This window comes from Notolepis coatsorum, assembly GCF_963971535.1.
Source record: "Notolepis coatsorum genome assembly, chromosome: 13".
Lineage (NCBI taxonomy): Eukaryota > Metazoa > Chordata > Actinopteri > Aulopiformes > Paralepididae > Notolepis > Notolepis coatsorum.
In genome coordinates, this window is record NC_140177.1 from 65,524,095 (window position 1) to 65,539,576 (window position 15,482).

At 46.4% G+C, this 15,482-nt stretch overlaps 1 protein-coding gene across 1 annotated transcript in view; it reads left to right on the forward strand.

The window, feature by feature from the left end:
• tdrd7b (tudor domain containing 7 b) overlaps positions 1–15,482 on the forward strand; it is a 200,815-nt gene that overhangs the window by 97,427 nt on the left and 87,906 nt on the right. Inside the window, 1 exon segment of the mRNA XM_084327314.1 lies at positions 772–854. Coding sequence (XP_084183440.1) covers positions 772–854 — 83 coding nt within the window.

A 15,482-nucleotide genomic window follows, 5' to 3' on the forward strand; every position in this document is an offset into this window, starting at 1 on the left:
CGGTAGGGCAGCATGTGGTAGTCTACATCCTCCCCAGACCGACAGTAGGGCAGCATGTGGTAGTCTACACTAGGGCTGACCTTAACTTCGGGCCGAGATTCGATTTTAATTCGAAGCTTCGAAATAAAAATAAAAATAATAATTAATAATGTAATAAATGTTGTGGGACTTGTACAGCACTTCAAAGCTTCAAAGTATTTAAGACAGCCCTAGTCTACACCCTCCCCAAACTGAGAGTAGGGCAGCGCAACGACCAGGAGGGAATAGGGAGGTGTAGTGGTTACGTCATTGTTGTTTCTGGCCGGTCCACCTCGCTTGAAATCGCAATGTATTTCCCCATTGCCCATTTCTAAATCGTCTCGTTTAAAACAAATAAAGCATGAACATTGGCGTATTCATCCACAATCTATAGCTCAACATGAAAATATTCACAATTAATCGTAAAATAATTACGTCAAATTTAATTTCAACCAAAAATGCTTAAACAATAATGTTAGAAGGGAACTCATTTTGTGCAAAAATGGAAAGCTTGCCAATGTTCATGAAGCATAATTATTACAATAGCCGATAATCCATTTTCCCAATGATAAATCCCTATACGGGTGGACCGTGCGGACAGTCCGAAGTGAAGTCTGACTACACCTCCCTATTGGCATAATGATAAAATTAGGGAATGGAAGAAAAAGTGAAAAAGCTAAAAAAAAAAAAAAAAATTCTCTTTCTTTTCTCAACTGTTTTCTTTGTCCTGTTCTGTTCTGTTCCTCTGTCCAGGCCAGACAAGAGGATGACCCTCCCGTCGCGGTTCCAGAAGGAGGTGCATGCTCACCTCTCTAGAAACTCCCAGCATACCAGCTGTAAGTAGGACAGTCTCCTTTCATTCTCTAAAAATAATATCATGGGGTGTTTTGTTATACCCTGAAAGTCCTTCCTTGCTGTCCCTTAAAACGGAACATATTTTGTATCTTAATCAGAAATTCCGCCTAAAGGTACATGCCCAAGTAAAGGGAAGATTGCTCCACTTCTACAAGGTAAATTGGCATGTTCTTGGTATCTAGGAAATTCTAGGGACCTGGGGGTATGTATTCCCAGTGTCCGAAATATTGTGTCTGTTACTAGGTGTGCGGGCCGGGGCTCCACTCCACTGGTCAAATTACTTACTCGTGAGTAGTACGTCCGTTGATAAAGAAAAGCAATGTCCACAGCCGCTCCGTGTATATTAAAGATATTCAAATGGTTTATTTGCAAAGTCTTTCTTTACAGAAGTGGTCCTAAATCTACTTTCCTAAATATTCTTGTCACTCATGCTACTACAAGGTAAGAAAACTGTATTTTCCCAGTCTCCAAATTCACCACCGACTCCACACAGGAAAAATCCTTCGTAGTGTACCAGCCGTCCAGCCGTAAATCGACTTGCTGGCTTCTGGCTTCAGTTCATTGTTGAGTCCATCCTTTTGGTCCCGTCCAGTCTGGTCGAAGATGCCACTGACACAGAGAGAATCGTGGCTATATATAGAGACCCAAATGTTCTAGAAGGTTCGGTTATGACATCATACAGTGACATCACGAATGTTCCAGAACGTTCTATCATGATGTCATACTGTGGTTCTAGAATGTTCTGTTTCGTTAAGGGGCTCAGCTTGGCATCACCTTACTGCACTATCTCGCGTACGTGCACATACTGAATAAATTCCACAAATGTACCTCTAATACCAGTATTAGTCTGACCACACCCCTCATCAGCTTACCTTCATAAGCAGGTGTGTGGTCACCTGCTCTCCTCCTTCTCGCTTTCACCACAAGGAAAGTGCCTCGGTAGTACCCCACTTGACGTGTTTGTTAGTTGAAAAGAGTTGTGACTGGTTTACATTGTGCTTAACCTTTTCTTCTCTCACTTGTTGTATAAGAAAAGGTTTGGGTCATAATGTATTCCGCGGAGAGTAGACCCGCTAGACCTACTCTTCACCACCGGTTCTCCATTCCCGCCTCCGTCGTGCGCCTCGGTGCTGGGCTGTTGCCACTCTCGTGGTTGCCGACCCAGCCCGGGAGACTGCCGGTGGATAGTTTTCCTCACCGACGAGCCGAGGGTTCGGTGCCGTCGCTCCGGCGATGGCCTGATCTCGACTCTGGTTCCTCTGGTTCTGGGGAATCGGCCGTTGATGAACGGGGGATTGTTTTGGAGCCGGAGGATTTGCGACGAAAACTTTTTGCGTCTGCTCGCTCGCGTCGCAAGATGGTGGCGTGCAGACGCGAACGGCCTGGGTTTGGGGAATTGCTGGAGACCAGCGAGGACGCGTCCGACTCTGGATTTCTGATGGAAACTGAAGACTTCATGGAGGAGGCGGACGGGTTCTTGTATGATGGTCCCGTGGAGGAGAGTATCCCTCCTCCGGAGACCCCGGAGGGGGGAGAAATGGCTCCATGGGGCGCCTTGTTCGAGGATGTCGAGGAACCACCTTGGCCTCATCAGCAGGATGCCCTACTGTCGGCCGCATCAGATTGTGGCTCCTTGACCAGTCGCAGCCTGCTGTATGCGAGGGATGCGGGGTCGGTGGAGGAGGGTTCGCAGGGGGAACTGCGGGCCTTGTTTCCCGAGCTCATGGCGGTAGCCGCCACCGCAAACGGTGTGCCGCTGCCGCTGCCATTGCCTGCACCTGTCCCTGATGACCTCATAGGCCATCCCTGGCAGCGTCCCCCAGTGAGAGGGGTGGACGTTGTCTACCCATTTTTCCCATCGATGGGGGCCTATGTTCGTCGGGGTCAGGCGGTGTCCAACATCATGGGACTAACTCCCGCCTACGTACCAGTTACGCGGGTGTCGGGGTTAGTCAAAGGTATGGGGGAGGGCGTACCTCGGCTTGACAATCCGATGGCCGCGCTCCTCTGTCCGGATATGGTGTGGGAACCCCTATGCAAGCCGGTCCTCCAGGGGAAGTCGGCTAGGCGATTGGCTTATTGGGGTGACCAGTCATTCATCGCTGGTACACAGTCGCTGGCTGCGGCGTCTAACATCGCCCACCTGGCTAGATTTGTATCGGGGATAATGACGGGCGGCACGGATCTGAACGAGGTAAAATGCGATCAGATCACCCAGGCTGCGGGAGCTGTTCTGCACCTTTCCCAGGTGCTGGCCATAGCCATGGGGAAAGTGCGCGCCCTGGCCACCCTGGGCCAGCGTCACCTTTGGCTGGAGCAGGCCCGTGTGCCAGAGAAGAAGAGAGCCCCTCTTCTGACGGCCGCCCTCTCCGACGCTGGCCTGTTCGGGAAGGCCCTGCAATTGATGACCTCAACATGCAGAGAAATGGCAGAGGAGAGATCCGTCCTTCAACCCCATTTTCCGCCTCCCGTCCTTGCCGGTGGGGGCAGAAGGCTTCCGCGACGTCGAGCTGTCTCCGTCGCCGCTACCACTGCCTCCGCCGCCGCTGCTGGCCCTGCCAAGAGGGCCAGGGGACGAAACGGCGCTTCGGCCACCGCCGGCCCATCCCAGACCGGAGGAGACGGTAGGGAACGTCGTGTCCAGCAGACTGTAACCTACCGTCCCTCCGGGGCTCCCCGGGGTGGCAAGACTCGAGCGGCGCGAGGTGGCAGACGCCGTTAGGAGTGACTTTTTCCCCTTTGTGTCCCCTCCCCTACACCCTTCCCGGCCCCTCTGTGATATTATGCCTTACACTTTTTAATTAATAAAAAAAGTTCCCCGACATAAGGGGGACTGTGTTTGGCATGTTATGACAGGATCCGGTGGGTTTCCCCGCCCGTTGTAGCGTTGTTGCTATGGCGACGCCTTCCATGAGCTGGTGTCTTAAAGATGTCGAGGTTGGGCGCAGGACTTACAGGCCTGCTGCGCCCGTTTTATGTGTCAAACTTGAGTCTGTTGGTCACGTGTCTCACAGTTTACATATCTTTTTCTTGACCGTAGTCTCATGTGGGAAGGTGTTTTCTGGGGGAGTCTGGTCTTACACTCTGATTAAAAGGAGTGACTGGATTAAAATCATGTGAAAAACAGGGTTTTTACTCCCAGCTGTGCAGTTGGGTCATACGGGTGATGCCTTTTCTTTATTTTATAAAGAGTTGAATGTGTCTTGATGGATATGAAATGAGGGTCCCTGATGGAAACAAGACTAACGTCTTTCTCAGGTCTGCCTCCCCTTATCTTTTTGTATGTATTCCTGTACTGCAGTCTGTTGGGTAAATATTTTCATTCATTCATTCATGGAGTTGATTGCATCTCGCCCCTCTTGTCGTTCCCTGGGCGTCTTGGGGATTCAATATGGTGGTCTAAACGGCCTATTGTTGATGTGGGTATGTCAGAACGCACACATAGTGCTGGCTCAGGATGTGCTTTGGGCCGTTTGCTGACTGGCGCGCCTCGTTTGCTTGGGTAAAACAGCGTTTTTATGGAGCAATTGGGATGGGGGTTTTTCCTCTTCCGACATCCTGTGTGTTGTCGATGGATTCCCGTTCATGTCAGGGGATGATGACGGAATGGGTCTGGACATATGGGGAAGGGTCTCACGCCCTAGGGGTGGGCCACCGGACGCGGTTCATACCGACACGTCTGGGTGGCGCCTTCTTTTTTATGTTGGGATCAAACGCGCATATCTGCCCCTTCTCCTGGGGTTGGCAGGTCGGCGTGATTAGGGCACGGGACTGGTTCTGGTCGCGCTGGTCCAGATCAGTGCACCCGTTGTCCGCTGGGGATGCAGATCTGCTGTTCTGGTACCCTGAGGGACTTGGGGTTTTTTTTCAGGGGGAAAAATGCTAGGTCGATCCGGGTGTCACAGGGTTGAGCGTTATGGGACCCTTGTTGGGTGCGTTGTATTCTGCACTGTCGTAATGGCTTACGGCCGTGCCGACCTGTACGCGTCCGATCTCGTCGGATCTCGGCCGCTGTACGGGTTGGTCTTGGTTGGTACTTGGTTGGGTGACCTCCTGGGAATACCGAGTGCGGGGTGCTGGGGCTGGTCTTCCATATTACGCTCTTCTCTTGCGTTTTGGCGCTGAGGAGCCTGTTGGGTGGGGTTAACCTCCTCTGGGATCCTGTGCTCCCCGTATCACCGGGCCCGGTCCGGGGTGATGCTCGTTGACCCGTAGGCCCGGGATAGCCCTGTTGGGAACCGGAACGCGGGCTGCGGCGGTGCCGCAGGTGTGTTTCGGGGTTCTTTCCTGAGGGGTTATGGGACCAACCATTGCATGGGGTGATGCCTGGGTGGTTGGTTCTCTGGTGTGTTGCTGCAGTGTCAACTCCCGGTTCTCCGGTTGAGGGTGCCCCTGCACGTTCATGACGTCTGCCGATCGTATGGGCTTTTCTGTGGGCAGCTGTCAGGGGTCGAGTGGTCTACGGATCCCACTTCTGACGTGCTGTTTGAAAGCTTGGTTATGCGACAACGCCAGCATACGCCCCTTCCGCCGGGGCGGCTGTTCAGCTGTCCTTTCTGGCTCCTGCCTCGTCCGCAGTCGGCTGAGGGGCCCTTTTTGTCCGGATACGCTGGCGATGTGGGGGGCGGGGTCACTAGGTGCCCCCCTGGTGGGGTCTTGATGCTGGCATCGTGGACTTCTCCGGGCCCCCATTCCAGGGAGCCCAGTCCTTTGGTGGATCTGGGTCTTCCTTCGCGCTCTGCTGCTACGGCCTTGCCACGGGGTTGGGTTTGCCCTTGACCCCGTGATTCTGGGGGCAGTAACGAGGTTGTTCCTCCGTTCGTTCCCGGGTGGCATGCGGGTTGTGCGTGTGTGTAGTCGTGGGGTCAAGCCACGGTCTGCTCACCCTGTGCGTTGAGTTGCTTGAGTGCCTCTTCGCACGGTCGGGTCCGTCGCCTTCCCGTGAAGTCCCTAATAGGGGGGCTACCCTCCATTAGGGGGGGTCGGGGGTGCTCGGCCCTCCCTGTTCTGATGGTTGTGGGGGGCTGTCAGCGGGGTGTATTTGTCAGCCAGCGGCTCCGCTTGGCCTCCCTTGTGCAGTAAGGTGATGCCAAGCTGAGCCCCTTAACGAAACAGAACGTTAGGTTATGGCTATAACCAAGTTCTGTTAGTTAGGGGCGACGCTTGGCATCAGACGGCCGCTGCAGCCCTTGACCTCACCTTGTGGTGAAAGCTTGGGAAGGAGGAGAGCAGGTGACCACACACCTGCTTATGAAGGTAAGCTGATGAGGGGTGTGGTCAGACTAATACTGGTATTAGAGGTACATTTGTGGAATTTATTCAGTACGTGCACGTACGCGAGATAGTGCAGTAAGGTGATGCCAAGCGTCGCCCCTAACTAACAGAACTTGGTTATAGCCATAACCTAACGTTCTATGTTCTAGAAATTCTATTATGACATCACCACAACGATCTAGAAGGTTCTAGGTTCCAGAATGCCCTATTATGCCAAATACGACAGTTCAATGACTTTATCTAAATCCAATCAATAATAATAATAATAATAACCAAAACACTCATATGGCCTTTACACTAGGCTTGGTGAATAACATTGAGGTTCTTCTGATTATGCTCACTGAGCTCATTCACCACCTTCTCGAGATCAAGTGTACAAAAAATCTAAGCAAATGAATAAAGGGAAGATGATTAAACAGAAGGATTTGTAGATACAGTAATAAATTATAATCCATTTTAATTATAAATTTTATATTTGACCTCGAACTTGACCTTGACCTTATTATGGCCAAATCATACATCTGTGGATAGGGGAAAAGCCCCTCTTTCTAATGGCAGTGTTAAATCTGGATTTTGTCATTTCCTCACGGTTTTCCGATAAAAGAGAGATAGAATTAGCAATTTTCCGATAAATTCTTATTTTCGGTAAATCTTAAAAACATCTGTAAACAAAAGTAGTGCTGAAAATATACACATTGACTGCTGTTTTGATAGGGTTAAGGTATTTACTATTGGCTACATTTGAAAAGGAAACACAACATTAATTAATACGGTCTGTATTGATTGATTTATGATAAAAACAGCAAACAGCAGGGTCCCCTAATTGTCCCCTACAGCTTAACTCAATCAGCGCCAGGCCGAGTAAAGTCAGGTTAACTCGCCAACCGTTCAGTACCAGACCCGATCGTTATTTCTTTTATTCGATATTTCCATTCATTACAGGCACACGGACTCTGGGTTAATATGGGGAATCATCCTGAGAATGCCAAAATGCAATACCGGCCGCATTAGGTGGCAGTATCGAGCAAATCAAATCAAATCAAATTTATTTGTAAGGCCCGACAACACACGTTAATGTCCCCATGGGCCGTACAGGTCTTCTTTAAACACGTCAAGAAGAAAACATAACAATAAGTCAAGAACAGAACAAGAACACCATAAGGTCCAAACATTTTTAGATGAATGCAAATAAATGAAAGAATGCAAGCACTCCCAGACATACCCCACGCGAAGGTAAGGAAAAACTCACTAAAACCTAACAATAGGGAAAAAAGCTCCACAGGCAGTGTGGAGGAGAGAAACCTTAGAAGGGCCATTCAAGGGGGGATCTCCCTTCTTAGATGTTGGTGATAGTAGTGTTGCAGACGGCCAGTTGGTAAGCATGCACTCATGTGTGTAGTGAAACACAGATGAGTGCATGCAATAGCAACTGTACATTTTGAAAGATTAAAGATAGAGCTAATAGCGATAGCAACTGAACATTTTGAAAGATTAAAGATAGAGTTGATAGCGGATCTATTTGAGGCACAGGGGCGGCGCAAAGAGGGTCACGTCCTCCCCGTCTTAGTCACGGGACATTCAACACTCCGGTCATTGCTCAGGGACAGCCGGAGACAGGGAGATAGGGGGCGGCGCAGAGAGGGTCGCGAACTCCCCGACATCATCGCGGGACATCCGGCACTCCGGTCACCACTACGAGACCTCCGGAGACAGGGGGGCACGCAGAGGGGGTCGCAACCTCCCGGCCTTCATCACGGGACGTCCAACACTCCGGTCAACACTCCAGGACAGCAAGTCATAGGGGGACAGGGAGACGGGACAGGCGTTAGACAGCTCATGAGATTGTAGTAGGCGGACATAGCAATAGATACAAGTGGTAGGCATATATGTGAATGGAGTAGATATATGAAGTAAGCGTATTATGTGAATAGAATAGAAGTACTTAACCCAGCAATGAAACCGCGAGCACCCTTTGAAACATTATATCTTGGCCTGTGCGTCGATCAAAAGTCTCTGGTCAGATTTTTCTTTGTCGGGCAAGGGGGGGCGGTTATAACGGTCGGATTGAGAAGCGTGAAATGCTCCCGGTGCATGATGTGTGGCCAGGGCCGGATTAACGACCGGGCCGTCCGGGCCGCGGCCCGTGGGCCTCTAGTGATGAGGGGCCTCCAAATTTTTTTTTTTTATATATATAAATATATAAATATATATCACTAGAGGCCCCAAATATTTGTTTATTTCTTTTTAACTTTTATTTTGAATTTTTTTGGAGGCCCCTCGTCACTAGAGGCCCCACATTTTATTTTTATTTTTTTTTCTTATTTTGGAGATCGATGTCATACTGTGACACTGAAATGAAAACATATTTCGATAGGGGGCGGTATGAGAGCGGAAGAGTAGCACGCATGCGCCATGCGGTGAGGCTCCTGGTCAAAAGAGCGAAAAACGGAGAAATAAGGACCCGAAAAGTGACGAAAAGTGATTAAAAATGAAGATGCAAACGAGAAGGAAGGAGGAGAAAACAAATATGAAGGAAAGAGTCAGACGTCATATTTCTTGTACTATCGATTACCTTTGAGATATAATAAGGAATTTTAAATGTTGCCAAAGATCGGCAGCAGCCTATTGATCCTTTAATAATATATAACCCCTCTAGAACATTACTGAGTCCATGGCATCCCTGTATTACCTTACAGAGCTTGTGTAAACTCTACAGTAGTCTGTAAACCTTCAAACGTATCCTGCAAAATCCCAAAAAGCTAGCCCACATTATTATATTCATCCTACCTTGCATTGTGCAGCATTTTGTTAATGCTTAGGCGTGGTATTATCGTTTAGTTACTTTGTATACAAATTGTTTATTGGGGAGGGGGTTAATCTTTCTGTGACATACCTTTGGGTCCTTTTTGGAAAACATGTTAGTCCCCTAGACCATTGGTTCTCAAACTTTTTCATGTCTAGGACCCCCAACATTGACATGTAATAGGTCAGGGACCACATTTAGTTTAGTTTACTCCGTTTATTTGATTAGGGACAGTGCATATCAATCAACAGTTATACATTTATAAATGAATACAAATTAAAAACTGTAAATATGCCAACATTAGCAGGGTTGCTAGTTTTCACTTGTAGTCCCTGGGCTAGATGTTTAAGCCAGATAAGGATTTGTCTCAGGGAACCCCATCTGATAAGTAGTTAAACACGATTTATTCCAGAATTCCACAACTGTCTACAGTGATAAAAAAATTGTCATTCTAATACATTCGCAATACATTAGCGAAAAAAATATCACTGAAATTAAACTATTACCCGTTTTGATGGGGACCCCCTGGAAACTCCCTCAATGACCCCTGGGGTTCCCCGCACCCCACTTTGAGAACCACTGCCCTGGACGCCTCTATATTAAAGGCGGCCCAAGAGCCCTTCCGCATACGCCTGATTGGCCCCGGTAACGCACCCAATGCGCATTTTCTTTTTCCCCCACAGGCGGAAATGGAATACATATTTATCCAAACGAGGACCCGATTTGTTATGTCATTTCGGCTGTTTACGAATACATATTTATCCAAACGAGGACCCGATTTTAGGGATGTCCCGATTGCCTTTTTTTGCTCCCGATCCGATCCCGATCATGTGATTTTAAATATCTACCGATTCCGATCGTTCCCGATCCGATCGTTCACATTAGTAATCAATTTTGACGCATTTGTGTCAGAAACTTGCGGAGCAAGAAGCCCCTCTGTTGCCTATAGTCCGGGGCGCGAGCGCGGCGGCTCTTGTTATTACATTCATATGTGCTTCATATGAGAAATATTAAAAGTTTCAATATATGTTTGCATATTAGTATACATTCAGTGTTCGACTTACGTAATGATTAGCTCCATTCTGGTCTGAAACGCCGACGATAATCCTCAGTCACACAGCAAATAATTGCCGTTATCTGAAAAGTTAGTCTGAAAACTCCGCCTCCTGCTGCTTCATGAGTTTTTCCTCCACGCGAAATGTCCTCCTTGCAAACATTGCAATTGCTGTTGGACTGGCTTGACTTTCTATTTTAAAATGCTTAGTTACAAACCTCTAGCGAGTCTAGCAGCTGCTCAAGTCAGTGGATAACCATGTTTCGGGGAGCAACATGTTGTTGTGATGTGAGCGTCTAAAATTAAAGGGAATGTGTTTGTTGCAACGGTGTAAATTAAAGGGGATGTGTTTGTTGTGGACAATTATTCTGCTCTGTGTGACAATAAATACATTAATGATATATTATATGTAATTTAAAACCAAAACTAAGGCCTCCGTATGAGTTTAAGACATGAACATGGTCATGTTTGTTAAAAAAAATGACTGCCGATTTTTATTAAAAAAAATTCCCGATCCCGATCCTCTGAAAAGCACGTGATCGGCGCCGATCCCGATCACGTGATCGGATCGGGACATCCCTACCCGATTTGTTATGATATTTCACACGCGGAAATGGAATACATATTTATCCAAACGAAGACATATTTATCCAAACGAGGACCCGATTTGTTATGTGCTTTCAGGCGTTTACGTTAACACAGCCCAGCTGTCAACTGTACTTAACAGCTGTCAACTGTACGCTGTAACGTAATGTGCTTTCGGGCATTCATAACGTTATTTCGCGCGACTGTACATTGTAACGTTAGTTAACACAGCCGTTAACACAGCACAGCTGTCAACTGTACTTAACAGCTGTCAACTGTATGCTGTAACGTAATGTGCTTTCGGGCATTCATAACGTTATTTCGCGCGACTGTACATTGTAACGTTAGTTAACACAGCCGTTAACACAGCACAGCTGTCAACTGTACTTAACAGCTGTCAACTGTATGCTGTAACATAATGTGCTTTCGGCAGTGACGTAACTCTGTCTCTAGGTGTGCGGGGGACAGATTTGGGGGCGTGGTGAGTGACGTCGCAGGGGGGGGATAGATCTACCTAGATTTTTTTTAAATACCAGGGGTGCAATACCGCATTTTCCCAGGCGGTGGCGCCATTTCTCCATGTAAACGACACACTGAGCTCATACAGAAACAAGCATTTCAAAGTATTCTGTTGTGACAAATAATAAACAAATTTGAAAGGTTTATGGTGAAAGAACATTTATTATATGGTGCTTCAATTAGCAATTATGAACACAGTAATACCTAGAGTGGTCATGCCCGCATTGATTGTGCAAAATACAATAATAAAATAGGCAGACATTTTTTTAAATAGGTAAGACACAAGATATGCATGATAAAAAAAAGACATGCTAAGTTCCTGAGAAACACTACTATACAATATACAATTTTAGCTCTTAATGTATCTATCACCTTTATCTATCACCAATCACTTTTAATCAAATTTAATTACAGGTACAAAACGTTAACATAAATCACTCTTATGCACTGGTACATAAGTTATATAACAAACCTGTTTAATAAAACTCTAACCCTTATGGTCATGCCTGCATCGATTGTGCAATAATACAATACTAAAATACCTGAGAGGGCACTGGTTCCTATGTAGACTACTATACAATTTTAACTCTGTCATTATTATACTTAATGTATCTAAACTATATTATACAAGAGCCACATCTGTTCTTTCCTTAAAGTGACTTTTTATATACCTCATTCCTTTAAAGTGACTTCTCCATTATTTAAATGGACATTTTCACATTTAAACTCATCCAATGCTTCCAAAGACATGTTGTCTCCGATCATGGGCAGAGATGAATTCCTCACAGAGTTCTCTCATGTCAAAGGCATCAACTCTTTCTTGATGTATATGACAAACTGCCACACTGTTCAACCTTTTCTGCTTCATGGAGTTGCGAAGCCAGGTCTTCAACCTCCGGAGTCCGCTGAAACTCCTCTCAGCTTCAGCAGAGGATGTGGGAACAACCAGCAACAGCCTCACAAGGACCTCCACCTGATCAAAAAGACCTCTGACTTCAGGCAACATGCCTCTCAGGATGTCTGCAGCTTCTGTGCTTGATGCATAGGTGTTAGTTGCTTTGAACATGGCTAGCTGAACATCCAGCATCCTCCTGTTCATCTCTGGATACTTGTCCACAATGTCATCACTTTCTCCCCTAATAAGCACACCCTCCAACTTCTGAAGCACTTCAAAGCTTCTTTGATTAAACCGCTCTCGGAATTGCAGATCTGCTGTGTCCAGTATTTTGAAGAACTCCCCTCTGAAGAAGTCCACAGAAGTTGCTGGGACATGTGCTGCAGCGTCACCAGTTAGACGTTTTGGAGGGTTGCGGATACGAGGCATTTCCATCGGATCGATGTTTAGTGAGGTGACCAGCTTTGCGGTGTTGTCAAATATCTGTGAATGAATGAAAACTTTATTTAACAGATTGCAGAATGGGTACAATACAGTACAGCTCAATACACACAATTGTTAAGGGGATGCAGACCAGAGAAAGACTTTAGTCTTGTTTACATCAGGGTCCCCCATTTTCAATTCATCATTATTAGTCAGGATTTTCAATTCTTAATGACATTTATGACATAGGATAGGGACATACATATATAGTACTGTTATATTTGTGACATATACCTGTTGGAATCTTTCCTCTGTTCGTTTCTTGTGGAGAGCTGTCTTGACACACTCTACTGCAGCCTGCATCCCTGTGATTGTGGTGGTTTGCCTTTGCAAGGATTTGTTGAGGCATTCCATTGCCTCAAGAACCTCCAAAGCAAGATGGAGTCCCAGAACTGTGTTTCCTTTCTGGAATCTGTCAAGCAGACCATTTGCCTTTGTAGCTGATTCAGAGCCAGTTGAAGCCATCTCTTCCAAGCTGAGTAACACTGCCGCATACTGATTGAGGACTGCATGCACTGCTGCGACTCGCACAGTCCACCGTGTAGGACACATCGGCTTCAGTGTAGTGAAGGATCCATGTGAAGATGTGGCAATGTTGCTGAAGATGTTCTTGAACTTGCCTGAAAGTCCAAACAGACGCCCCAATTCATGGACCCATTGCAGAGCATCACGGACTACAGATGAAGCTGTGCAAGTTGCCTGTGTTATCAAATTAACACAGTGAGGACCACAGTGTACGTACAGAGCCAGTGGCTGTGCTTGTGAAATATAGGCTTGTGCACCAGAATATTTTCCGGACATGTTTGCTGCTCCATCATATGTCTGTCCCCGGAGCCCATCAAGAGACAAACCGAGATGAAGCAGCACATCTTTGGCTACATTTGCTAGGTTTTGTCCAGTTGTGAGCGACACTTCATATAAACCAACAAATTCTTCATGGGGAATAAGGTTGTGGTCAACATAGCGAAGACAGATTGATTCCTGTTCGGTCCCAGTGATGTCCTGTGTTCCATCAATAATGATGGAGTATTGCAACTGTGGTTGTGATCTGATTTCAGTGGCTATATTTCTAATGATGGATTTTGCCATTATGTTCAACATTTCATTTTGGATTTTGGGGCTTGTGTAATCTTGAGCACGTGAATTAAGCCACTCGAACAACTTGGAGTCATCATCTGATCTCATCCTGAGTAACTGAGACAGATTTCCTTGATCTGATTCATGGCCTCTGAGAGCCAGACCTTGTCTGCCCAGGAATTGCACACTGCTCATGATCTTCTTCAAGCATGACATGGCTTTTTGCTGTGATGCTGCCAACGCACTAGAAAGCTGAGCATTAATAGGATTGGGTTTCTGACAATGTGTAATAACTGCAAGCTTATGAGACTTGCTGTTTGTATGATCTGTAAATCTCTCCACAGCCTTTTTCCAGTTTCTGAATCCAGCAGAAACAAATGCTGGATCAGTGTATTTCGCCAGGGTAGACTTCTCACGTTGAAATGCTTTTGCACAATAAAAGCACAGGACTCCACTGTGTGTATGACTGTAGTGAATCCAAGAAAATGCTTTAAACCATTTCTCTTGGAAACGTAGCGTTTTGTTTGCCAGTTTTTGACCTGGTATTTCTTTTGGATTGGGCTGATATGGCTCAGTATTTGCATCCACCTGCAGAATAATCTGATCAAGGGGGACAGCGTACATTAATAAAACATTAATGCACCAGTGTTCCATTCCCATTATTGATTGATTGATTGGAAATTGTATTAACAGATTGCAGAATGGGTACAATACAGTACAGCTCAATACACACAATTGTTAAGGGGATGCAGACCAGAGAAAGACTTTAGTCTTGTTTACATCAGGGTCCCCCATTTTCAATTAATCATTATTAGTCAGGATGATTGCAATGAGTTTGTATCTTGTTTGCAAATCTTGCAAATGATTATGTCTTGCTGATGGACTCTGTAAACACGCATTTGTCATGTCTTATGAACCACGATTATTTTCAAGAGAAACAAACAGGCAAATAGCTATAGCTTAGTCAATCTGGACAAATACATTAGGCCTATATTAAAAAAAGAAAATCTGCTAAAATGCTGTTACTTGCCGTTGCCTTCCTGTTTCGTGGTGGTGTCGTCACTGCTGCTGGTTTAGCTCTAGGCGACAGCGTAGCAAAACTTAGTTTGCTTTGAAGAAGTAGCTTTCTCCTCTTGGGCGACGGTGCCATCTCGTTGTTGCATGCACGCAGGTAGGAGTCGGACATAGCACTGTCGAATGTCTTATCTTATCTCTCTTTATACCGTATGTGATGACGTATTTTAACACACACCTCGGCTCGGCTGACGACCCAAGCTATTATTATGCAAAGACGAGTACTTTAGCGAGTGGGTACTTGGCCCGTGCAGGGCAAGAATGCGACCCCCATCTACTGCTCTTTGCATAATAATAGGACAGGTAGTCAGACTCAGCTCAGAGACAATCAGCAATTTTCTGTGTGTGGTCCTAGTGCTGGCCGCGCGGTCGCCGCGGTCGTCCGTTTATTATCCATGTATTTGTATTATCTCTTTGGACGGTAAAACGTGGGGGGTACAATAACTGCATTCTGAAAACATGCGGGGGACACTTTCCGATGTCCCCGGCCTAAGTTACGCCCCTGGCTTTCGGGCATTCATAACGTTATTTCGCGCGACTGTACATTGTAACGTTAGTTAAAGGCCAACCTTCATGTTGTATTTTTGTTCAATAAACAATGTGGACTAGGCCAACGGTGACTTTCATGAAGAAGGAAAAAAAAAGTATTGAAATTGACCCAGTTTTAGCGTTTTTATCAAACATTTTGTCTGCCCAACACAATCACCACGCACATGGATATTTTAATCAATGGTTCATAACGTGCGTGTGTAATCGAAATGATGTCGTCACAACAGGTGCAGGACACCAGGGGGCTCACCAGGGGGCGCTGAGAGTCACACACAGCTAGTGGCAGGCACTGAGAG